Raw genomic sequence first — 26,600 nt, 5'->3', positions numbered from 1 at the left:
TTTATCTAAAAAGTCTCCTTGGGGCAGCTGGGGGCTTAGTCAGTTAAGTGTCCGACTTCAGCTCAGATCATGATCTCACGGCTCATGGGTTCGAGCCCCCTCATCGTTTAAGTGTCCGACTTCGGCTCAGATCATGATCTCACGGCTCATGGGTTCGAGCCCCCTCATCGGGCTTTGTGCTGACAGCTCAGATCCTGGAGCCTGCTTCGGATTCTGTGTCTCCCTCTCTCTCTGCCCTTCCCCTGCTCATGCTCTGTCTCTTTCTCTCTCAAAAATAAAATTTAAAAAGCCTCCTTTCCCCATGTTCCCATAACACTCTCCCCATGATCCTTCAAGCGCTCAGCAACAACCTATGACTTTGGACTCTTAATACTCTCTGGGGCGCCTGGGTGGCGCAGTCGGTTAAGCGTCCGACTTCAGCCAGGTCACGATCTCGCGGTCCGTGAGTTTGAGCCCCGCGTCAGGCTCTGGGCTGATGGCTCGGAGCCTGGAGCCTGTTTCCGATTCTGTGTCTCCCTCTCTCTCTGCCCCTCCCCTGTTCATGCTCTGTCTCTCTCTGTCCCAAAAATAAATAAACGTTGAAAAAAAAAATTAAAAAAAAAAATACTCTCCCCAAGGGCCCTTCAGGGTTCCACTACTATTTTCCTCTAGAGTCTTCCAGATTCTGCTGACCACCCAGTGCCAAGGCCAGTAGCACCCCACTTGTAGACCAAATTTCTATTCTAATCACAACTGCTACCTAAAATATCACCCTCAAAACCCTAGCACACATAACAACAAAGATGTTATTCTCTCTCACGGTTCTGTTGGTCAGGAATTCCAGAAAGGTTTGGCCAGGCAGTTTCTGGCTCAGGATGTCACGTGCAAAGCTGTTTGGTGGCTGGAGCTGGGAAGATGGCATTGAAGAATACGGCATCTCTCTCTTCATGTGGCCTCAGGGCCGGTCTACGCTGTTTCTCTTTATGGACTCTCAGGGGTACCCCTAGCATCACAGCCTGAAGGACTGCTCACGTGGCAGCCCAGAGCTTCAAGAACAAGTACTCCAGGCAGGACAGCAGAAGCTGCATTGCCTTTCCAGTGTGTGTGTGTGTGTGTGTGTGTGTGTGTGTGTGTGTAGGGGGCACGCAGCAGCCCTCCACCACATTCTGGTGGCTACGGCAACCACCAGCAAACAGAACTCTCGGTGGGAGGGGTGGCTCAGCCACACTGTAGAAGAGGAGGTGAGAAGGGGCTGGCTCTTGGCTACAGCCATCTTTGGAAAGCAAAATCGACCACATATGTAAAAAATGGCCAATTATCAGTAATTTCACATAATTCGGCCTAAATGGACATATACTGATGTGTACATGGGAAAGCTTGGATTCCATTTTATTCAGAGAAGTTTCATCTATTAGACCGGCCTATAATACGTCTTTCTATGGTCTCTATCCAGATTTGGTGTGAAGTTTATACTAGGATTGTAAAATGAATTTAGGAGTAATCTATCCTTTAAACTTTTCTAATACTGGGGTGCCTGGGTGGCTCAGTTGGTTAAGCATCTGAGTCTTGATTTCAGTTCAGGTCACGATCTCACGGTTCATCATGAGTTCAATCTCTGCATCGGGATCTGTACTGACAGCGTGGAGTCTGCTTGGGATTCTCTCTCCCTTTCTGCCCCTCCCTTGCTCATGCGCTCTCTCAAAATAAACGAACACTAAAAAATAAAATATTCTCATACCGTTGTATAACACAATGATGATCAAGTCCGTCAATGTTTTGTACAGTTTTACTGTTCAGTAATCTAAGCTTGCTACATTTCATTGAGGAACATTTTAACTACAATGCGATTTCCTTATTTGTTACTGACTTAGTAAGTCTTGCTTTTTCAGCTTGGTCAATTTTGGCCATGCAAGAAAATGGAGAAATTTGCAAGAAAATGAGAAATTTTATCTAATTTTTCATATTTAGTGGCACATGGTTACCCTTAGTATTCTCCTATAATTTTAAAAAATATGAATTATCTGTATTTATGTCCTCTTTTCATCTAACATTAGTTACAAGTTCTCAAGTTCTTTCTCATGAATGTTCATGACTCTGTCATCCAATCTGAGAAACAAGAAATTACAAGGAATTTGCAGCTTCTATTTGCTGCTCCTCTGCACAGACACCAACACAAATATTTCACTTATCGTCCTTTCTTTTCTGGTTCATCATTTTATCACAGATACATGCCTGCCTAAATAATATGTAATTCCATTTCACTTTAATTTGGCCTTCAACAATGGGATTCTGCATAGCCTTCTGAGAGTGACTTTTATCACTCAGTATTATGTATCTAATACTTGGACATGTGGTTTATGCAGTTGTAGTTTGTGTCATGGTACTTAATATTCCATTGACTGTATATAATATTCATTCCCCTTTTACATCTTTAATAGACTTATTTCGATTGAAACTTTTATTGAGACAATTGTAAATTCACCTGCAGTGTAAAAAAATAATAGAAAGAAATCCCTTACACACTTAGCCCAGTTTACCCCAATGTTACCATTTTGCAAAACTATAGTGTATCACAGTCAAAATACTGGCATTAATATGGTCCACAGTACTCATCAAGATTTCTCCAGTTTCACTTACACCCGTGTTCATGTATTAGGTTCTACTCAGTTTTACACCTGTGTAGGTTAATGTATCAATAATCACAGTCATGATACTGAACAGTTCCAACACCACAAGTTTTTTTTTTACATGTTGTGTTTTAATATATTTTTTAATGGATTCATTTTATTAAATCGCATTTTGTAAAGTTTCTGGTATGCAAAAAATAGCATTGATTTGGATATATTGACCTGATCTGATGAATCTTTTTTTTCATTATTTAGAAATTATTTGATACTGATGCAAAGTTTTAAAAAATCACATAATTATAGAATTCACAGAATAGTGAAGAATTCCTAAATACATTTTACCTATATTCCCCAAATGTTAACATTTTACCATGTCTGCTTTCTCTATATAAGAACATATTTTTCTGACAGACATAATTTCTCTACACTCCTGAACTCTTCAGTATTTCCAAGAAAGTCATTCCATTATCTAACCACAGTAAGTTATCAAATTGAGAAATCGAACATAAATGCAGTTCTATTATCAAATACACAAAACTTGTTCAAATTCCATCAGTAGTCCTAATAAAGTCCAAGAGACAAAACGTGGCTTCAGTATCCCTGCTTGCTCGCTCTCTCTCTATTAAAAAAAAAAAACTTAAAAAAAAAGATAATCATTGTCTTTTTTAAAGTTTATTTATTTTGGGAGAAAGGGAGAGAGAGAGCAGGGGAGGGGCAGAGAGAGAGAAAGAGAGAACCTCACGTAAGCTCCAGGTTATCAGCACAGAGCCCCATCCAAGGCTCTGTCCCATGAACCATGAGATGATGACCTCAGCCAAAATCAAGAGTTGGATGCTCAACCGACTGAGCCACTCAGGTGTCCCAAAGATAATCATGTTTAAGTGAGGTCATTGGGATGGGCCCTAAGCCTATACGACTGGTATCCATATAAAAAGGAGAAATCTGGACACAAATATAGACACACACAGGGAGAAAATGATGTGAAGAGGCCAAGGAATGGACAAGCCAAAGAGCGCAGCTAGCAACAAGATTCTTCTTTCTCGGCATCAGAGAGAACAACTCTGTGGCACCTCGTTTTCAGACTTCTGACCTCTGGACCCATAACACAGCAAGTGTCTGTTGTTTAAATCACTCATTTTGAAGGACTTTGTTATGGCAACCTAGCAAATGAATAAAGGTCTCTGCACTGGAAAGCAGGTTGCTGCTGCAGCAAATACCTTAAAACATGGAAGCAGGGCACCTGGGTGGCTCAGTCAGTTAAGCATCTGACTTCAGCTCAGGTCATGATCTCACAGGTGGTGAATTCAAGCCCGGCATCAGGTCGGCTTGGGCTCTGCACTCTCTCTCCCTCTCTCTGTATCTGGTGGGATTCCCTCTCTCTCTCTGCCCCTTGCTCACTCGCACGCTCTCATAAAAAAATAATTATATATTTTCATGTGGAAGCAGCTTTGGATTTGGCAGAGGATGGCACCTGGTACGAAAAACCTGGACTGCCTTCTGAAGACGCTGTTGGTAGAAACATGGAAGTCCAAGGTACTTCTGGTGTCAGGTAACAGTGAGGAACATGGTACTAGAAATTGGAGAAGAAATGGTTTTTGTAATGAAGTGACAGAGGACGCGGCTAGACTGTGTTCTAGTGTGTTGTCAAAAGCAGAACTTAGAAACAATGAACTGGAATGCTTAGCGGAAGAGATTTCTGAGCAGAGCGTTAAAGACCTGGCCCGACTTCTTGCTGCTAAATAGTACAATTTGGGAGGACAGAGATACGCTGGAGAACCAATTGTTAAACAAATTTGGAAGACCCTCAATTTACCCATACTGCAAAAAATGCAAAAGCACGCTCTGGAGAGAACAAGGATGTGGCAGAACAGCAGAGATATTAGGTGTGGGACTAAATCCATCAACCGACTCAGCAGAAATGTTACCAGCTTGGACTGATGGGGACAGAGACGGGTTGAAATGAAGGAAAGTCGTTGGATGTCTGGGGTTCTACAGGCAGAAAAACAGGCTGATAGAGCTATCTAGATGTGCACACAGGTCAGAACGACCTTGAGGGCAGAACCACCTCCTCGGTCCCAGAGGGTGAAGCCACCTTTTCAATTCCAGAGGCGGGGCCACCATCCAGGATGAGAAGCAGGGCCACCATCCCAGTGGGCTCAGAAGACAGAGCATTCAGCCAAGGAGAATTATTCTCAGGCCTTAAAATCTAATGGAATTTGCCCTATTTTGGACTTGCTTAGGCCTCACAACTCCTTTTCCTGACTTCTCCCTTTTGGGATGGGAAGGTCTATCTTGTGCCTGTCTGATCACTGTACGTTGGAAGCTGAGAACTTGTCTGATTTCACATGTTCCCAAATGGAGAGAGATGTTGCCTCGGGACAAAGCTACCCCAAGTCTCCCACACATCTGATTTAGATGGTGTTTAGAGGAGTCTTTCAAGTTGAGCTCCCTTGCTTGCTGGGTGAATTAAGCCTTCAGGGGGTTTGGGGCTGGGGAGAATGTACTTTGCATATGAAAAGAACACGGATTTGGTGAGGGGGAGCAAGAGGGCAAACTTATGGTTTGAATTGCGTCCATTCAAGAAAGACGTATTGGATTCTTAGCCTCCAGTACCTCAGGATGTGAAGTTAATTAGCAATAGTTTCTTTATGGAAATAATCACGTGAAAATTAGATAACAAGAGTGAGACTTAAGCCAACGACTGGGATCCTTATGAGAACAGATTTGGGCACAGAACTGGTAGTATTGAGCCCTGGGGTGTTGGCAGAATAAACCTGCTCTTGCGAGGTTTTCTCTTCCACTTTTTCAGGGAGGGAAAGGGGCCCTACATCAGGAGTTGGCAGGTTTCCTGGGCAACAGTATCTGTCACAGCTCTGCCATTGTAGTTAGTGCAAAAGCCGCCAGACAACACACAAACGATTAGGCCTGGCAGTGTTCCAACAAAACTTGATTTATGGATGCTGAAATTTGAATTTCAAATAATTTTCTCAATTCGTGAAGTAGTTTTGATCTTTTTGCAGCCATTTAAAAACATAAAGACTTCTTGGCTTGCCAGCCATACAAATACAGCCATACAAATACATACAGCCATAAAAACACATTTAAAAACATAAAGACTTCTTGGCTTGCCAGCCATACAAATGCGGGCAGCAAGCTGCATGTGACGGGTGAGCTGTAAGCTTCCAACATCCAAGCTACGTATTTCTAGAGCCTCTAGTGACGTCTGCCAGGAGTTTGCTAGGCCGAGTCCTCAGGCTCCTGTCAGCTATCAATACACGAAATCATCAAGAGACAACTTTTTCTAGACCAATACTTGTTTACATAAGGGATCAGCGAGCACGTGAAATGGAAGGCTTACTTCAGCAAGACAAATGTCACAGTTAATACTCTTCCTTGAGAAGAGATTTCAGGGCTTCACGTCTGTCACTGCTTAAGGGCTAGTATGACCAGGAGTAGCCACCCCACCCCGTCTCCTATTTCTTCATAAATTAAAAATTCTTCTTTGGCAACAGTCCCTCAGTGTTCCCAAAATCTAATCATCAGGGGTTACAAGGTTCTTGGTGTCCACAAGGACACTATTTCATACTATGGGCTAACAGGTTTCCATACTGGAATGTAAACAGAATCTGATTTTCTTCTTGACTCAGGAAGAGAGAGAGACCAGACCGCGAGTGGGGGAGGGGCAGAAAGAGAGGGAGGCACAGAATCAGAAGCGGGCTCCAGGCTCCGAGCTGTCAGCACAGAGCCTGAAGTGGGGCTCGAACCACAAACCGTGAGATCATGACCTGAGCTGAAGTCGGACGCTTAACCGACTGAGCCACCCAGGCACCCCAGAAATCCACTCTCCTTGAGGCGCCCAGGTGGCTCAGTCGATTAAACATCTGTCCGACTCTTGATTTCGGCTCAGGTCATCATCTCCTGGTTCGTTGGGTTCAAGCCCCAAGTCCGGGTCTGCGCTGAGTGTGGAGCCTGCTTGGGATTCTGTCTTCCTGGCTCTCTGCCCCTCCCCCACTCACAATCTCTCACTCTCTCAAGATAAATAAATATTGAAGAAAAGAAATAGGGCATCTGGGTGGCTCAGTCAGTTGAGTGTCTGACTTCGGCTCAGGTCGTGATCTCTCGGTTCCTGAGCTCAAGCTCCATGTCAGGCTCTGCACTGGCACTGTGGAGACTCCCTGGGATTCTTGCTCTTTCCTCTCTTCTGCCCCTCCCCACTTGCGCTTCTGCTCTCTCTCAAAATGAATGAATAAACTTAAAAAAAAATGAACTCTCTTTAACTTTAGCAGAAAAAAACACTTTTACCGGAGAGGAGGAAGCACACAGGCCAGCAAAGCAGGTGCAAGGAGAGACAGCACCCAGAGTTATTCTGGGAAACCAGGAGGGCAGGAGGAATTGATGGCCTCAACTCTGGGGCAAGAGTAAGTGAGTTCCCACACTTCCCTTCTGGTTCATGTGCCACTGAATCTGAGGCTCAAAATCTAGCAAAGATCCAGCAATGGCCGATGAACAGATGCCCGGAAAGACGCCAACTGGACAACGCACACAAGAGGTGCTTCTGCAGAGAAAACTAGTTGTGCTCTTACCCGTGAACAGACACCGCACTGCTAACGTATAATCCACGTTCGTACCAATGAGTTCTCTTATGCAGCAGCCGCGTAATAACTGCCAGACCCACTTACGTAGATTGGTGAGTGAGTCGACTCATTTAGGGAGCAGTATCTTTTCATTATTAAAACCCACATTATTTCTTTCATATTGCTAAGAAATGAAGAGACAATACTGATATTTAGCATTTAATATGGAGAATATCGGGGGGATGTTATTCCACAAGCTACCCAATATATGTCTAACAAGTTACGTTAAAAAATAAAATACCAAAAATTTTTAAAAATGCTATTCAGTGTTACTCAGGAAAGTCACACTAAATATCTCTCAACCCTCAGAATATGTTCCTTGCCATTTTCCTCCACCGCTTTATTTACATATCAAAATAAAAATCAACTTTATACTCCACCATGAAAAAATCTACCATTTATAATTGAGGTTTTCTTCAATCTAAAACATAGCTTCAAATCTGGAATGTGACTCTCCACATATAACATTTTCTACGGGACAATGCTTTTCCAATTTATTAAATTTAGAAGGTTTTAAATACGAATTCTCTGAATTTTATCTTCATAATGACACCACCGCATCTGATGTCACTGTTCCTCACTCCTTCAGTTCTTGTCTACAGAGACTTGTAGGACGTACTTCTCAAAGCTTTTGCCCATTCTTCCAAATATGACCGTCTCTCTCGGGATCAATCGGCAGGAGTGTATTTTTAGGACTTCCCGCTTAATGCATCCCACCCATATTATCATTTAGTCTCCTGAGGATCAACTTCTATGAGAGAGTTTCTAACATCTACTTCACTTCAATTTCTCACTTGTGAGTTTTTCGATGTATACGAAGCCCTGAATTCCAACAGAAGGACTTCCCGCATTCGGAGCATTTCCACGGTTTCTCTCCTGTATGAACTCTCTGATGTTCACTGAGGGACGACTTCTGGGTGAAAGCCTTCCCACATTCACTACATTTAAAAGGTTTCTCTCCTGAATGAGTCTTCTGGTGTATCTGAAGTGAAGCCTTCCTAGGATAGGCTTTCTCACATTCGCTGCATTCGTAGGGCTTCTCTGTTGAGTGAGTCCTCTGGTGTATAATTAGCTGTGATTTCCCACAAAAGGCTCTCTCGCAGAAACTACATTCATAGGGTCTCTCTCCTGTGTGTGTTCTCCTGTGTATAACGAGGTAGGATTTACTGCTGAAAGCCTTCCCACACTCACTGCACCCGTAGGGCTTCTCCCCTGCATGCGCTCTCAGATGCGCAGTGAGCTGCTCCTTCCTACCGAAGGCTTTCCCGCATTCACCGCACTGATAAGGATTATTTCCTGTGTGGATTCCCTGGTGAACAACAAGTTGTGTCTTCATATTGAAGGCTTTCCCACAATCACCGCACTGGTAAGGTTTCTCGCCTGTGTGCATCCTGATGTGAACCAGGAGGTAGGACTTGCTCCTAAAGGCTTTCCCACATTCGCTGCACTTATGGGGCTTCACTCCCGTGTGAGTCCTCTGGTGTACAACGAATGGGGACTTCAAACTAAAGGCTTTCCCACACTCGCCACATTCATAAGGTTTCACTCCTGTGTGGCTTCTCTGGTGTAAAATGAGCTGTGATTTCCAGCTATAGGCTTTCCCACAATCACTGCAGCCGTAAGGTTTCCCTCCTGTGTGAATTTCCTGATGGACGATGAGCTGTGACCTGAAAGAGAAAACTTTCCCACACTCGCTGCAGGAGTAGGGCTTCTCTCCCGTGTGGACTCTCTGGTGAGCGTTGAGGTTTGACTTCGCACTGAACGCCCTTTCACATTTCGTGCATTCGTAAGGCCTCTCTCCCGTATGAATTCTCAGATGGACGATCAGCTGCGATTTACAACGAAAAGCTTTCCCACATTCGTTACACACACAGTTTTTTTCTATACTGTGAGCTCTTTGATGCTTAAGAAAATATGATTCTTCGTATCCATGAAACTTATCAGGATTTTTTCTCAGACAGTTTCTGGTTGAACCTGAGTTTTGTGTCAAACTTCTTCCATGTGTGTTATACTTATGGATTCTCTGTCTTGAAGAAACATGGGTTCTGCTCAGATTAAGTTTTCCAAATGCACTACAAGCATAAGTTCTTTCAACATTTTCAAGGTCATCTGGATTTTTCTGGTACCATTCTTTCCAATCTTCTAAGAAAAAAATACATATATATATTTTTAATCATCACATGTAGCTGATATCAAATTAGTTTTAAAACTGCCACGAAATGAGTCTTTTTTTGATAACAGACCTCAGACACTGGTTCGAAAGAAATACTGGCCAAGTGTACATGCCTTCTTTCTGAGCTGGGGAGCACGAGGAACGACGTCAAACCAAGCCCATTACGGAAATACGGGTAGCAAATTAGCAGTGATTAAAAATGGTTTTTTAAGTTTGTTTGTTTTGAGAGAGAGAGAGAGAGAGAACATGAGCAGGTGAGCAGGGGAGGGGCAGAGAGAGGGAAAAGAATCCCAAGCAGGCTCTGCACTGTCAGAGCCACTGTCAGCCCCAACGTGGGGCTCAAATTCATGAACCTCAAGATCACGACCTGAGCCAAAACCAAGGGTCAGACACTTAACCGACTGAGCCACCCAGGTGCCCCCAAAATGGCTTTTAAAACAGAGGCTTACAGGGGCGCCTGGGTGGCGCAGTCGGTTAAGCGTCCGACTTCAGCCAGGTCACGATCTCGCGGTCCGTGAGTTCGAGCCCCGCGTCAGGCTCTGGGCTGATGGCTCAGAGCCTGGAGCCTGTTTCCGATTCTGTGTCTCCCTCTCTCTGCCCCTCCCCCGTTCATGCTCTGTCTCTCTCTGTCCCAAAAATAAATAAACGTTGAAAAAAAAAAATTTAAAAAAAAACAGAGGCTTACAAAGCTTAGCCTGCACTTAGGAGCCAATGTCATTTATCTGATATCGAAATGTCATTATTACAGATGCTTATTACTCAAAAAGTGAACTGAGACAATACAGAATAACTAGGGTATAATATTCAGACAGGTACAACGAGACACTAAAAGACTGAGTTAGCAGGGCTCCTGGGTGGTTGAGTGTCCAGCTTGGGCCCAGGTCATGATCTCACAGTTCATGAGTTGGAGCCCTGTGTCAGACTCTCTGCTGTCAGCGCAGAGCCCATTTCAGATCCTCTGTCCCCCTCTCTTCCTGCCCCTCCCCCACTTACACTCTCTCTTTCAAAAATAAATATTTTAAAAAAGTGAAAATTAAAAAAAAATAGAAGATTGAGTCAGCCACATGAAAATTAAAGCAAGAGCATTTCAAACCGAAGGAAAAGCACATACAAAGTTCTTGAGAAGGGAACCTGCTTGGCATAGTTAAGGAACAGAAAAAATGGGGCACCTGGCTGGCTCAGTCAGTAGAGCATGAGACTCTTGATCTCAGGGTTGTGAGTTCAAGCCCCATGTTGCATGTGCTTACTTTAAATAAAAATTAAAAAAAAAAAAAAAAAGAAATAGAAAAAGGTCAGGATAGTTAAAGCCCACTGAATGAATGAATAGAGTGAGGCAGGAACCAAACAGGCAAGGCCATGACAAAAAGTTTTCATCTTACCAAGGGGTTTTAATTAGAGGACATCTTGATTCGTGTTCTGCTTTTAAGTATATGTATCTATGAGAGACAGAGAGAGAGTGTGCATGTGGGGGAGGGACAGAGAAAGAGGGAGACACGGAATCCAAAGAAGGCTCTGAGCTGTCAGCACAGAGCCTGATGTGGGGCTCGAACCCACGAACCGTGAGATCATGACCTGAGCCGAAATCAAGAGTTGGATGCTTAACCGACTCACCCCTGTTCTTTTTTTTTTTTTTCCAGAAAACATTTTTTGAAACATTTTTTGGGGGAGAGAGCATGTGTGAGAGTGGGGGAAGGGCAGAGGGGAGAGGATAGTGGGGAGAGAGGGAGAGAGAATCCTCCACATGACACAGGCCTCAATCTCATGACCCTGAGATCATGACCTGAGCTGAAATTACCAGTTGGACACTTAACTGACTGAGCTACCCAGGCCCCCCTTTCATGTCATGCTTTTAAAAGATGTTTGGCGGGGCGCCTGGGTGGCGCAGTCGGTTAAGCGTCCGACTTCAGCCAGGTCACGATCTCGCGCTCCGCGAGTTCGAGCCCCGCGTCAGGCTCTGGGCTGATGGCTCAGAGCCTGGAGCCTGCTTCCGTTTCTGTGTTTCCCTCTCTCTCTGCCCCTCCCCCGTTCATGCTCTGTCTCTCTCTGTCCCAAAAATAAATAAACGTTGAAAAAAAAATTAAAAAAAAAAAAAAAAAGATGTTTGGCTGTTAAGTAAAAAATGAAGAGAAGGGCTGACAGACCAACGAGAAAGCCGCTGTAGTAAGGCAGGAAGACGTTGATAGTGGCTCAGACTGAACTCTGGAGCTGAGCAAATGTGGAACATACACAGACAGAGAACCAAGAAAACGTACCAAAGGACTAGATGAAGGAGAAGCTGAGAAGGGGACGCTTTACTAACTCCAGATTGTAGGCTTGAGAAACAGGGTGCTGCCCCTGCAGAGGGAAAACACTGAGAGACCCATGTTTGGAGGAAAACCGAAGGACTTTGTTTTGAATCTTACTACACTTGAGATCCCAGTCAAATATCCAAATGAAGACAGTAAGCAGGCACACAGACCACAGGTCAGTGCTCAGTGAAGAGGGGGCTGATCTCCATGCTGTGATGGACAGGACCCCCTGTCCATCCGCTCCAGGGCAGGGGTACCAAAACAGCCCTGGAGCGGATGACACTGAAGGCCGCACAGCGATGAGGCCCAATCACGCCATGGTGAGTGTGATGTCCACACCGGGCGCCTGGAAAGAAGTGGCAGGTGTGGGTCGAGCACTCATCAGGGTACAGCCTCGTCATCCCACGACAGCCTCACACCGTGGAATCATCAGGAGCCCTCCTGCTTCCTGAGGACCTCCTGCTAAACCCTCTCTCCCTGTTCACATGGAAACCATTTGGAGTATGGTTTGTACCTCAAAGCGGGCCCACTAAACTCAAGAATGCGGGGATGGGGTGATAATACCAAGACCAATGGCTGGAAGAGAGGATTTCTCAGGCTTGAAGACATGTCTGGACAATTTTTGGTTGTTGTTACTGGCTTAACAGAATTAGTCAGGGAAAAAAAAAAAAAAACTAACCGGAAACTCACGAAGTTTTGAAGGGAACCTGAGCCTGATCTGATAACAGCCTATGATTTTTTAGCCCTAAATACCCCCAAATCTGCACCAACAGACACGGGCCATTCTCCCCAAGCCTTATCTCACCAGGGGCTGCACAGGACAAAAAGAGAAGACTGAACAGGGAAATTACACCAATGCCAGGGCAAGAAGTCTTCCTTGAACTTTTTCCCAAGGAGGAGAGTGTGTGACAGACCAGTGATGACTGCCATCCCTCATCCACCCCTCTGGGAAGAGAAGCTTTCACCATAGCTTCCAGTTCCTTCCCCACTACTGCATGTGTCTGGAACAGACCGTCGATCTTTTCACCCCATCACTTCAGATCGTGAGGCCACAGCCACACCTGTCTGCTGATACCACACACATCTCAAGAAATTCTGGACTTGGGACTGGACTCAGGTCCAGGACAAGAACACGTACCGCTCCCCGGAGAAGCGATGACCGTGTTTCATGTTCACATTCGCGCATTTAAAGGCGTCCAGGTGGCAAGAAGGCCAGTGTGATGAAAACCCAGAGGCAGGACTCCAGCACACACTGTTCACTACACTCCCAACGGTACTGCCCTCCTCCCGAGCACCAGCCCTGACCGGGGAGGACAGGGTCCACGTGGTGCTCCACCAAGCTCTGCCACCTCGCCCCCGCCCCCCGGCTAGTTCAGACACTGGCATGTCAACTGTAAGAAAACATGCTGGCAGGCTTTGGGAAAAATTCTGGGGACTGATGAGAGGGATTTTCTGGAAAAAAACAGGGCTTATCCAGTGACTGTGTCTTCATGTGATGCCCGGCATGAAGGTACCCACCTGGGCAGAAGAAAAGTATAACATCTGACGGTGAGAAAAGGGACACACGTGGCACCTTGGACCCTGACATCACCGAGCTTCTGCACTGAGCCACTGTGGAGCTGCCATCCGGTGCCAGACAAGTGTCACTTGAAACTATAAATTCTTTAATGTTTACTCAGGTTGAATCTGGGATGTAAGATACTTGTGTATTTCCTCAAACTAGTGACAGGGACGTTTATGAAAATAACTACAGCAGGAACAGCTAAAGAAAAGACTAGAGTTCTCAAATATGGCTAAGAATCTGAGCTGTCCACGCCTGGGAAAATACTGATCCTGTCTGGGTGACAACTGAGGACATAGGAGCTATGGAGACACCACCAAAGGTTAAGCTACTAGCAAAAACAGAAGCAGAACTGATATTAGCAAAGGAGAAGGGAGACGGGGCACCCAAGGAGAGCCTGCAGAGCCGGGTCGTGGTAGTTCAAGTGCAACAGCAGCAGTAATCAAAGTGAGGAAGGCACAGAGGAAGCGTTCCTTCCCAGTTCTGCTGCTGAGAATGAGTGAGGAAGCCCGGCTCTCTTATGAGCATTTACAGCCAGGAAGAGACGGCGGAAGAAAGAGGACAAGGATGTCCACAGGATGCTACAACACGGGGGAAAGAAAGCTTAAATCCTCAGAGTGCAAGAGACTTTCAGTCGTTACAATATCGGCAGGAAAGAACAGGTAAATTTGGGAAACTCTGTATGACTCCGAAGGGAAGAGTAAGGAGCCAGGAAATGTAAGGTGACAAAATGACTTAATGACACAGGTGAGTCCGTGGTAGGTTTTGGAATCCTTTTAAGAAAAGTGCCCAAGAAAGCAACAGTTGTAATCAAGGTGACCAGTTTGAGAAAAGGAAGCACTGAAATAACGCAACACAATGATGCTGAGCAAAGGACGAAAAGACTGAGGGCTTTATCTGTGGAAGGAAGAGAGGAAGTACACATAAGGAGAGCAGAGGGCATGAAGTCACACGAAAGGAGAGGAGAGAGGACTGTTCAGAGGCTGGGATGGCTGAGGCGGCCCTGGACCATGGGGGGAAGGAAACTAACCCAGAAAGCATCTGAGCAGAGTGCAGATAGGAAGGGCGCGCCTGCCCCTCAGAGCTAAGAGACAAAAACCCACACATGGACAGAGCGATGGTCCCTTCCTTTCCTGAGGAGCTAGCTTGTGGGCCCATCCTGAGTGCCCCCCATGGTTCAAGGGCTTCAAAGGAAAGTTTCTGCACGCAAGCTGTGCTTCACACCCCCACCCACATCTTCCTGGTTCCCACTCACCCACCTGGACAGCTCTGACGGGAAACTTTGGCATTTATTATCCATGGCTCCTCTCCTTGCTCCAACTTGAAGATTAAATCAGGTTTGGTACCATGATACCCTGTTGATGGAAAATCACAGAGGATGTGGGCCGAGCCGCTAGGAACTCAGGGGTCTGGAACTACAAAGTGAAACTGCTCACTTGCACTTGGGGGGAAGGTTACAATTAGGAGACGAGGGCCAAATAGGGACTAGGAGCCTCTGACCTCCAAAGTTCAAGTCCATAATCATTAAGTACTTTAGAGACCTCAGGGTAGATAAAGAAAAGACAAAAGGATGGCAATTTATAATTCGTGATCGGAGTTCAACAAAGAAGCTGCACTTACCCACAGACACCAGGTGGCTATAGTTCTCCAGTATCACATCCCTGTACAGGTACTTCTGCGCAGAATCCAGTAACTGCCACTCATCCCAGGTGAACTCCATAGATATATCCTTGAATGACAACAACCCCTGTAATAATATACATCCCATTCAATCGGATGCCACTGCATTAGGTGATGTGGACAGATGTACAGGAGCTGGAAAAGGAGAAATGTTCCTCCATAGACTGACTGCCTCCTGTGCCCAGTTCAGCACAGGCTTGTAGAATAAAACCAAACCAAAACAAAAAAATTTTTGAGCTTCCATGTTCAAAATACTGTTTTCGATCCTGAAAATATCAGGATGAACACAACCAGCTTCCGCCTTCAAGAAGCTTTCAGTCTTGGGGCGCCTGGGTGGCACAGTCGGTTAAGCGTCCGACTTCAGCCAGGTCACGATCTCGCGGTCCGGGAGTTCGAGCCCCGCGTCGGGCTCTGGGCTGACCGCTCAGAGCCTGGAGCCTGTTTCTGATTCTGTGTCTCCCTCTCTCTCTGCCCCTCCCCCATTCATGCTCTGTCTCTCTCTGTCCCAAAAATAAATAAACGTTGGAAAAAAAAAAAAAAAAAAAGAAGCTTTCAGTCTTGTAGAGGGAGATAAACATCTATACATGCATATGAAACAGGTGTTTCAAATCTTTGATAAAAAAAAATTATCCAGGATACATTTTGCCCAGGAATGGAGAGAACAATTCTAAACACACGGGAAGGGCTACCCTCCAAAGTAGCTGTCATCTTCACAGCTACTCAACCCATCTTGAGTCTCAGAGGGAGTGAGAGCCTGGCACCATAAAAAAAATTAAATAAATAAATACATAAATACATAAATAAATAAATTAAGAAACAAGGGGCCCAGCAGCACGTGGGTGGCTCCGTTGGTTAAGCATCCAACTTCAGCGGCTCAGGTCGTGATTTCACAGTTTGTGAGTTCGAGCCCCATGTCGCACTCTCTGCTGACCGCCCAGAGCCTGGATCCTGCTTCAGATTTGGTCTCCCTCTCTCTCTGCCCCTCCCCCATTCGTGCTCTGTCGCAAAAAAAAAAAAAAAAAAAAAAAAAAAATTAAAAAATTTTTTGATTAAAAAAAGAAGGGATCCATTACTGAGGCCAAGCAGGGTTCCCTCCAGCAGACTCTGGGCCTGGAGCTCGTGTTGCAGAGCTGAAGACGACGGAGAGCCACTGTGGGTGGGCGTGGGCTGGCAGTTCTGTGTGAGCCGTAAGCGCGAACTACCCAGTAGGCTCGTAATAAATCCTTTCATGGGACCAAAAAAGTACTGATCGTTCAACAAGCATTTATGAGTCACCGACGGTGCCAGGATTGTCCCAGGTGCTGGGGGCTCAGCAATGCACATTGGGTTTCTGTTCCTTCAGGGGGAGGTGACAGTAAACCTGTAACTACCCACCAAGCAGGTGGGGACAGCGCTCTGTCAAGACTCAAGCAGGGTAAGGGGACAGAGTTCAGGAAGCAGGCATAGGAAGATGGAGTGATCAGGGAGCCCTCCGGTGAGGCAACATTTGGCAGAAACCCAAGCGATGTAGGAAGGAATGTCAAGATTTCTGCAGGAAGAGCCCTCCAGGCTACATGAAAACTAAGACACAGTCCTGCATGGCTCAAAGGGAATGGTAAGGTCTTGGGGTTCCATTCCAAGAGAGGAGGGGCCGTCGGAAGGCCTCAGACAAGAGCAGAGTGATCTGACTCACACCTGACAGCATTCTCCCTGCCACGGAGGAGGGAGGGTCCTGGATCTGGGAGCGATGAAGGTAGCTGGTATCAGAGTGAGAGCACTGGAGTAATAAGTAGTGGTTGGGTTCTGGGCATCAAGTGAGAACAGAGCCAGATGACATCCTGGTGGGTATGACATGGCCAACAGAGAAGGGTGCTGAGGAGGACGGCAAGGATGCGGCCCTTTAACAAGGCGAGGATGCCTGAGGGAGAAGAAATGAGGGGAACGAGAGGCGGGAGAAGCAGCCGGACACAATTCCCTGAAGCGGGCCACTGGGGGAAGGGAGGGAAGGAAGAGGCAGTGTGGATGTCCACTGAGCCCAGTCAGAAGGAACTGGTCTGTGTTCCGGGATTTCAGTAAACCAGGAATCTGGTACATTGCACTCTGGGAATTCCTAAAGATGAGGATTCTGGAGCACTCTGCAAAGGCAGTGGAGAAGTGACACCTAAAGATTCCAGGGGCGCCTGGGTGGCGCAGTCGGTTAAGCGTCCGACTTCAGCCAGGTCACGATCTCGCGGTCTGTGAGTTCGAGCCCCGCGTCGGGCTCTGGGCTGATGGCTCAGAGCCTGGAGCCTGTTTCCGACTCTGTGTCTCCCTCTCTCTCTGCCCCTCCCCCGTTCATGCTCTGTCTCTCTCTGTCCCAAAAATAAATAAACGTTGAAAAAAAAAATTAAAAAAAAATAAAAAATAAAGATTCCTGAACTTGATCCCCCTTGACAGGATCCCAACCCAACAGCGCTGCCTGCAGGAAGACCCTGCAGTGGGAAGAGACAGTGAATTCTGGGGGAACTTGCAGAGATGAGAGAGAGAGAATCGCTTCACAACATGGAAATACAGGGCGGGGCCGGTCTCAGGCTCCAAGCAACCGCGTTGGTGCTGGGCACGGACCACCTGACAACAGGAGCTTCTCTGGTCTCAGCACTGATCTTCCCAACCCAGGAGGAGCCTCCACAGGAAGTGGGAGTAAAGAGACGAGCCCTCCCATCTCTCCTCCGCAGCCTAAATCGGGCGAGAAGAGGAGGCGGGAAGAGAGCATAGACTGGACTCTCCAATGTCTGAAAGTGACCAGAGAATCATGAATGCTCGCCGACACAACCGCCGGAGCCAAGGACAGGGAGAGTTGACAGGCATATCTGAGGTTGTGATGGAGAAAAATGAGGCCGTGACTTCCTGCATCCAGATCAAGCCCAGGCCACTCACCAAGCCAGCAACTTTATGACGGAGGAGAAACCAAAGCAACGCACACCAAACCAAAGCAACGCACTGTGTAAAAGCTACGGCAGGGCCACAAGAGTGAACAGGGACCAAAATGGCTGAGTGTGGACACAGGATGGAAGAAAAAAGGTGCAGAGCAGAGAGTGGAGGCAAGCCGTGAGGCTTATTTTAAGATTTTTACTATATTTTGAGCTTGATGAGAATAAAAATAAAATACAAAGAAACTATTTTAAAAAGCTTTTATTGGCCAAGCCTGGTCAAGAAACGCAGGAATTAAAAAAAAAGAAAACTATTATGACCAGGACAGAGTCCATAACTCTGAGATTGTTAAATTCATGAGATTATTATACAGAGGCAATTCTACCATAATGTGACAGGTACGCTGCAAAAAATCATCACTATGCAAAGTCACACAGCAAACTCACGGGGATTATGGGGAGAATGGGGTTGGGGCACAACACCTTTGTCAGCAACACATAAAAATGAACACCAGGAACCTACCAAAAACAGAAGTTTTATGAAATATATAAAATATATAAAATGACAACATTTATGAAATATATAAAAATATTTCTTTTATTTAAGAAATATATAAAATGACAATATAGCACTTCACTTTGCAAGACCTGGTGTTTGGATGTCAGAGGGGCTGCAGCTGATCATAAAATAGTGGAAAGAGGCCTGTCTGAAGTCAGACAGAAAGTTCACGCTGTTCCCTATGGTACCAACTGTGCTGAATTCACGTTTCTAAAGCAAACATGGTGGCAGACCTAACTATATTTACAAATTTGTTCCAATAAATTTGAAAACTTAAGAAACAAAAATCCTCTAAGAAAGTAAAAGTGGGGCGCCTGGGTGGCTCAGTCGGTTAAGCGTCCGACTTCAGCTCAGGTCACGATCTCACGGTCCGTGAGTTCGAGCCCCGCGTCAGGCTCTGGGCTGATGGCTCAGAGCCTGGAGCCTGCTTCAGATTCTGTGTCTCCCTCTCTCTCTGCCCCTCCCCCCTTCATGCGCTGTCTCTCTCTGTCTCAAAAATAAAATAAACGTTAAGAAAGGTTTTAAAAAAAAAGAAAGAAAGTAAAAGTAATCTGTAAACTAACGTGGATTTAAGTAATTGTTTTAAAAAAGTAAAAAGTAACCAAAATTGGCCCAGAAATAATTTAAAAAGCAAGCTTGACTAATCAATGGTCACAAAATAAGTAGTGGGACGCTGACTGGCTCAGTCAGAAGAGCATGCGACTCTTGATCTGAGGGTTAGGAGTTCGAGCCCCATGTTGGGTACAGAGGTTACATTAAAATCTTTAAAAAAAATTAAAATAAATAAAAAACCAAATAAATAAGTAGCAATCAAAGGCATACTCTCTTGGGGCACCTGGGTGGCTCAGTTGGTTAAGTGTCCGGCTTCAGCCCAGGTCATGATCTCATAGTTTGTGCGTTCGAGCCCTGCATTGGGGTCTGTGCTGACAGCTCAGAGCCTAAAGCCTGCTTCGGATTCTCTGTCTCCCTCTCTCTCTTTCCTTCCCCTGCTCGCATTCTGTCTCTCTCAAAAAATAAAAAATAAAACACACTAAAAAAATAAAACAACAAAAAAAAAACCCCAAAAAACCCCACAAAGGTATACCCTCTCCAGAAAGGCAATGGACCCACACTACATTTAAGTAAGTTCTACCAACATGGAAAGAACATAAAATTCCCAAAATGTCTAACTGATGTTGAGCCAGGAAACCATGGGATGCCCACACAGTATATCACACAAACTTACACAAAACCCCACAGACAAAACCAGGCAAGTACAGCACAGACTGTAGTGTTAACTCATTTATTATTAACTCTGATCAAAATATCTGGATAAAAATACTACTAAAGTAACAAGGCCTGTACACACACACATAGCACTAGGACGAGGAAATTTATCCAAAAACTTAAGGGACAATCCAAAATTAACAAAAAACCCACAATAATCTATCCGTGAAGTCACACTAGTATATTCATGGAGAACAGCCAACCAATCATTTTAATAGATGAAACAAAGTAATGTGGTAGAATTCAACACTTAAAATTCAGAATTCAGCTAAAAGTAGAAAGGAATTTTACTCTTTGACACATAACCCCAGACACTTTACTTAGAATTCCAATTACATTAAGTTTAAAAAAAAAAAAAAAGGCAAGATTTACGGTGTAACAGAAAAAAAAGAAGTGGCCCCTGGGGGGCGGGGGGGGGGGGGGAGGGCAGTGGTGATAGGAAACACAATGGAACCTGCTAGGGGGTCGGAAATCTTTATTTTGATTTTGATTTGTCTTCAGTGTATGCTTCAGTCTTGTGATTTGTAAAAATATCTGGTCATTCAAATGTTCAAGACATATTTCTCACATGTATTTGGTCTTCATCCAAGGGTTCCTGGCTCACAGTCCTAAAACCCTTGGAAATTCCCTGATAAGTGTGATTAAGGTATCTTTTGTTATGTTAACGCGGCAACTTTAGGAAACCCTTAGGTAACCTACAGATGGGCAGCTGGTTGATGGGAGAGTGCCCCCCCACTTCTGCCCAGTCTCCAAGGAGGGGAGAAGGGCTAGAGGTTGAATCAATCACCAGCAGTCAACGATTTAATCAATCACACCGATGCAGCGAAGCCTCCCTAAAAACCAAAAGGCCTGGGTTCGGAGAGCTTCAGATTGAAGACGTGGAGAGGGGAGACTGGCGCACCTGGGAGGGCGCAGAGGCTCCAAGCCCTTTCCCCATGTGCGCTTCTAACTCTGGCTGTTGATTTGGTGTTCTTTACCATATCCTTTAATAGACGGGTGAATGTAAATTAAGTGTTTCCCTGAGTTCTGTGAGCTATTCCAGCAAATTAACTGAACCTAAGGAGCAAGTCTTTGAAACTTCCCATCTGTAACCCTGGTAACAACAGCCTGGGCCTTGAAACCTGTGGCTGAGCTTGGGGGAAGAAGGGCAGTCTGGTGGGACTGAGCCCTCAGCTTGTGAAATCTAGCGCCATCTCTGGGCAGACAGTGCTGGAATTAAGTTGAATTCTCAGACAACCTGCTGGTGTCCAAGAGTTGCTTGCTGTTGTATGTAGGGGAACTGCACCCCCACCCCTCTCGTTGGAATTGGGTCCAGAAACCTAAAAGAATATAAATAGTCTATTTAAGATTTATGCATTTTACTATCATTACGTTAGAACTCAATTAAAGAAAAAAAAAGTCAGAAGTCACATAGGGATAAATGTGTATAAAACCATTACAGACACAACTATAAATATATTTTTTAATGGAAAAAACAGAAATAATGTTATATAGAGTGAAACCCATTTAAATAATAACCCACACAAATAAACCAAATGTTTTAAGGATATAAACAGCTATACACAAAGGTATGTACAAAGATCTAGAAGAATATACACCAAATTGATTACCTCTAAGGAGAGAAAGGGGATTACGATGGGAAGATGATTATAAGAAACTGAATTGTGCATTTTTTTTTAATTTTTAAAAATAAGTTTACTTATTTTTGAGACAGAGGGAAAGAGCGCATGCGAGAATGCAGAGAGAGCAGGAGACACAGAATCTGAAGCAGGGTCCAGGCTCTGAGCTGTCAGCACAGAGCCTGATGCAGGGCTCCAACCCATGGGCCGTGAGATCATGACCTGAGCTGAAGTCAGACACTCAACCGACTGAGCCACCCAGGCGCCCTGTGACTGCACTGTGTTTTAAGAGAATGTAGAAGTACCAAATTTGTCACCAAAAATTAATGATAGGAACATCCATACATGTGCAGAGTTGTTCACTGTTTCAAAGTCTGTAAGAGCGACACGCTCAACAACCTAAATTTCCATCAATAAGAGAATAGCTAAATGAGAATATGGTACGTCCATTCCATAGTGAGGTTTTTTCAAACTGGAATATAATTATACACAGTATGATGCAATTCATATAGAAACAAAACTTTTCAAATGTTGAATTAAGCACACCTGACATTCCACCCCATCACCCATAAAAATCATAATTTCAATCAATTATTTTAAAAAATTTAAACATACTTGTCTCTCAAAAGAATAAAGAAACACAACAATCTATATGTATTGCCATAAAGAATTCTAAAACAAATGTAGGGGAAATGGCAAACTGCACCATTTACAGAAGAGAAGAAAAACGTAAAACCACATTTCCAGTAGAAAAGGTCTGGGGGCACCTGGGTGGCTCAGTCAGTTGAGTGTCCAACTTCGGCTCAGGTCATGATCTCATGCTTCGGGAGTTCGAGCCCCAATTCGGGCTCACTGCTGTCTTTGGATCCTCTGTCTCCCTCTCTGCACCTCCCCTACTCATGCGCGCTCTCTCTCTCTCTCTCTCTCAAAAATAAAAAAAGCATTTAAAAAAAAAAAAGGAAAGGAAAGGAAAAGTCTGGATGGGAAGCCCCCAATCTGACTACCTTTTATAAAGCTTTTTAAATTTTATTTTAGGTAGGCTCCACAGCACTATGGGGCCTGACTCGACCCTGAGATCGGGCACCCGCTACTGACTACCTCTCGACAGAAGAGGAAGCCAAAGGGGGTTTGGCTGTGTCTTACAATCCCATTTTCTAAAAGGATGCAATCAAAAATTGTTTAATATGAAGGAGGAAAAGCAATACTTTTAAGCTAGAATATATGTGTCAATAAAATAACAGGGAAGGGAAAGAAAGAAGAAAAGGAAGAGGGAGGAGGGAAAGAAAGAAGGAAGAGAGGACTGGGGGAAAAAGATGAGGTGTGTACGCAAGAGCTGGCTTTCAGAGGTGAAGTGATGCCACGAACTGGAACAACAAAGAGGGAGGGAGGAAAATGAGTGTGCGTGTGTACACATGCGTATATACACAGACGAGGAAGAAAAGAGAAAATGACAGACTGAATATGGCAAATAGTTGACAATTCTGGGGCAAGGGTTTTTGTTTTTTTTTTATACAATACTGTACAGGAGTTTTTAATACTATTCTTGCAACTTCTCTACAGTTTGAAAATAATAACATAACAAAAGGTAACATGAAATCTCCTAGGACTCTCCAGCATGATCCTTCCCCTCACTTAAAGGGCCCTACACAATCTGGCCCCGGCTGATGCACCAACCGGATCCACTCCAGCCCGGGCTTGCTTTCCACCAGAGGCACCTGCCACCTGCTTGGAACGCAACCCCAGGCTGCAATGCTTCCTCCCCTGCTACACCCACTGTCCTATGATCATGAAGTTATCACTCAGATTCTACTTATACGTTGCCTCGAGAGGAAGCCAATCTAAAGTAGCCACCCAGCCGCTCTCTTTCACACGCGTGATATTCACAGCTGTTTTTGTCTGTTTATGACGCTCCTCTGGAATGTTTGACCATCTCCCACACCCTGCATGGGATCACGGACCCTGACAATCTTGTTCACCCCTACATGCCCTAGAAAATTACCTGGCGTAATAGTCAATAAATGTTTGTTAAGTCAAAACGTGCACTCAAAACAGGCAAATACTGTTCACGTTAAAACGTAAGGGGCAGTAAGAGCACAAACTCTGAAAACACTGCTTTGTTTGAATCCCTGCCCTGCAACCCTGGTCCCCTTGTATCCTTTACCAGTTTGGTACCATGGACAGGTTTCCCAGTTTCCTTACCTGTAAAATGGAGACACACCTGCCTCACAGCGTCACAAGTCTTTAATGATTTCATACAAAGTACCTACCCAACTGTGGTACCTACTACTATTCAGTAGTTTTAGAGTCTTCATTTAAAAAAGTAAATAGTCTTAATTTACTCTTGTTTACTTACTTATTCTTTATAAAGTATGATTCCGTTCACTTATTTTACCTTTTTTTAGTTGCTATTGTAAACATGTTTTCTCTTACTGTATTTTCTATATGGTTATGGTTTTGTTTGTTTGTTTTTGTAAGAAAGAGCAAGAAAGCATGCACATGACCAAGCAAGGAAGAGGGACGGGGGAGAGAGAATCTCAAGCAGGATCCATGCTCAATGCAGACCTGACTAGATCCCACAAACCCAGGAATGACCTGAGCTGAAATCAAGAATTGGACACTCCACCGACTGAGCCACCCAGGCGCTCCTATATAGTTACTGAGAATAAAAATATCCTAGGGGCGCCCGGGTGGCTCAGTCAGTTGAGCATCTGACTTTGGCTCAGGTTATAATCTCGCAGTTCATAGGTCTGAGCCCCACGCCCGGTTCTGTGCTGGCAGCTCAAAGCCCGGAACCTGCTTCAGATCCTGTGTCAACCTCTCTCTCTGCCCCTCCCCCGCTTGGGCTCTGTCTCTCTGTCTCTCTCTCAAAAATAAGTAAACGTTTAAAAAAAAAAAAGGATAGGGGCGCCTGGGTGGCGCAGTCGGTTAAGCGTCCGACTTCAGCCAGGTCACGATCTCGCGGTCCGTGAGTTCGAGCCCCGCGTCGGGCTCTGGGCTGATGGCTCAGAGCCTGGAGCCTGTTTCCGATTCTGTGTCTCCCTCTCTCTCTGCCCCTCCCCCGTTCATGCTCTGTCTCTCTCTGTCCCAAAAATAAATAAACGTTGAAAAAAAAATTTTTTTTAAATAAAAAAAAAGGATAAAAATATCCTGGGGATCCTGGGGCACCTGGCTGGCTTAGTCTAGATCTAAGGGTTGTGAGTTTGAGCCCTACATTGGGTGTAGAGAGTACTTAAAAAAATAATAATAAATAAAGTAAAACATCCTTACTTTTAAGCCAAGTGTATCACTCAGGCCACCTCAGTGAACTCCCTTCTTACTGGCACCCAAACTCTTGTCACACACGAAGTGTCACACCACCTAAGAAAGGTCTCTGCTGTCAGTAATTTTCCTTACGCTCCACTGTCCACGATCTTATGTGATCCACTTTACAACACTCCCACTACCTCTCAGGAAGTGACCATTCCAACGTTCTCTCTGGTAGGGAAAAACTGCTTAGGATTTATAAATATCCAAGTCCAAAAGATACCATTTGTCTCATGAAATACTGCTCTGAAGTATTTCATTTCACGGCTTTTACGAAGATCTCTTTTCTCAAATTTACAGGGAAACAGCCACTCTCCCAAACTTCCACCTCTCTTGCTCCCTGGCCCTTCTGCACTACAGTCCTTCCTGGTCTTTGCCACAAACCCTCCATTTGGCCCTTTGCAGGACTCTGTGACATCATATCCTGAGCTCCAACTAACATAGGGACCTTTAATCCGGACATTTCCAATTGAGAACTCCCACTCGAGCTACAGATTCAACTGTAGGCACCACATGTTCAACACCTACAAAGCTACACTCTTTTCCTGGATGTCGCTTATAACGTTCCCAAGACTGGAAGCATCACCACCCTGTCAAGAGGTCAGAAGTTCAGCAATCACTGTCAAGTCCCCTCTCGCTCCCTCCATCAATCACTTGGCTAGTCACCAGCCAGATCCACTGGCCCTCCCCAGCTCCAAAACTGCTCCCTCCTGCTCCCTTAACAAGGACCCTCATTTCCCCCAAAGTTCAGGGTCTGCAGCTGGCAATAAAGCATAACTTTCAAAGGAGAGGACACCTGACACAAAATGCCAGAAAACAGGGAACGTTTCTAGAGACCAGAGACACGGGGAGAAGGGGGCGGGGAGGGGTGAAGCGCGGGAACACGCGAGTTCGGGCCCCGGTTGTGACCATAAGATGAACGTGCCCATCCTCAGTGCCGAGTCACCTTTTTAAAAACGAGAAAGGCCCTACTTACCCAACACGAAGCTGTCCGGAACCCGGCGGCCATCCCGTGCTGTTTCGTGCAGACTGCGGAGCAGAGAACCGAACCGTGAGGGTCTCCCTGCTGGTCTCACCCGCGCCCACCCAGGACGGACCTCCCGCCCCACAGAGGGTGGGTCCGCGGGCACCCGTCACCTACCCGTCCGAGGCCTCGGGCCCCGGGCAGAAGAAGTCGGAGAGGAGTTTGTACGGTGACGCGGCCCTGACACGGGAACCCCCGAGGCCGGCCTGGCTCCGACCACGCCCCAGACCGACCGTAGGTCTTAGCTGGCCAAGCTCCCGGTCTGCACAGGACGTGCCGGGCAGGGCTAAGTCTGTGCTTTCGCGGGTCCAGGGCCCCGGGAACTCGCAACTCCCGGGCCCGCTCCGGTCCACCAACACCGAGCCGGAAACAGCCCTGCAGGAGAGTACCCGACTACAGCCGCGGGTGCGGCGCAGCGGAAGTACGTCATGCGTCGATGCACCTGAAGGAACGGCCCCGAAGAAAACTACATCTCCCAGAATCCTCTGCGGAGGGTCCCCGTTCACTGGCCCGGCCTCCAGCAGAAAGCGGCTGTGCAGAGCGGTCCAAGCCTGGTGGGTTAGTGTCGGTCCCCTCTGCGTTCCGGCCTCAGTGCAGGGACCGACTGGCTGAGGTCTGCTGTCAAACAAGACGGGGTTCAGATCCCAACGCGTAGCAGAGAAGGACACTTTGTAAGGCCACCAGCTGCCGTTCCCAGCGTTATAAAACAAGTCTTGAATAGCAGCGCACTGAATAACACGGTAACTCCATACAAGAGAAACTACAGTAGGTGAAAAGAAATAAATAGAAGGGCACCAAGAATAGACACGAATAGATTCCTGGTCCAAGATCAAACAATTATCTCGTAACAATACAATAAAACTATAATGGGGCTCCTGGCTGGCTCCTGGTGGAGCAGGCGACTCTTGATCTCGGGGTTGTGAGTGCGAGCCCCACGTTGGCTATAGAGATCACTAAAAAAAATTTTTTTAAACCCCCCAAAACTATGAATAGCATATT

General features: G+C 45.7%; 1 protein-coding gene across 2 annotated transcripts in view; it reads right to left on the bottom strand.

Moving 5' to 3' along the window:
• LOC115528096 (zinc finger protein 26) overlaps window positions 1-26,008 on the bottom strand; it is a 63,185-nt gene extending 37,177 nt beyond the window's left edge. Inside the window, exons 1-5 of one of the 2 annotated variants that reach the window (XM_030335918.1) lie at window positions 25,719-25,994; window positions 25,554-25,606; window positions 14,883-15,009; window positions 14,522-14,617; window positions 8,035-9,382 (exon numbers count right to left, since the gene is read on the bottom strand). In XM_030335918.1, the coding sequence (XP_030191778.1) occupies window positions 8,035-9,382; window positions 14,522-14,617; window positions 14,883-15,009; window positions 25,554-25,586 (1,604 nt within the window). In that variant the 5' untranslated portion in view covers window positions 25,587-25,606; window positions 25,719-25,994. Of the gene's footprint in view, window positions 1-7,386; window positions 9,383-14,521; window positions 14,618-14,882; window positions 15,010-25,553; window positions 25,607-25,718 lie in introns of those variants that run through there. The other variant, XM_030335917.1, reaches the window with a different exon arrangement.
• Window positions 26,009-26,600: the final 592 nt, after the last annotated feature.

Source organism: Lynx canadensis, chromosome D3 (genome assembly GCF_007474595.2).
Source record: "Lynx canadensis isolate LIC74 chromosome D3, mLynCan4.pri.v2, whole genome shotgun sequence".
Lineage (NCBI taxonomy): Eukaryota > Metazoa > Chordata > Mammalia > Carnivora > Felidae > Lynx > Lynx canadensis.
The sequence above is the reverse complement of the archived record's forward strand: the minus strand, read 5'-3'. Positions and strand labels throughout refer to the sequence as shown.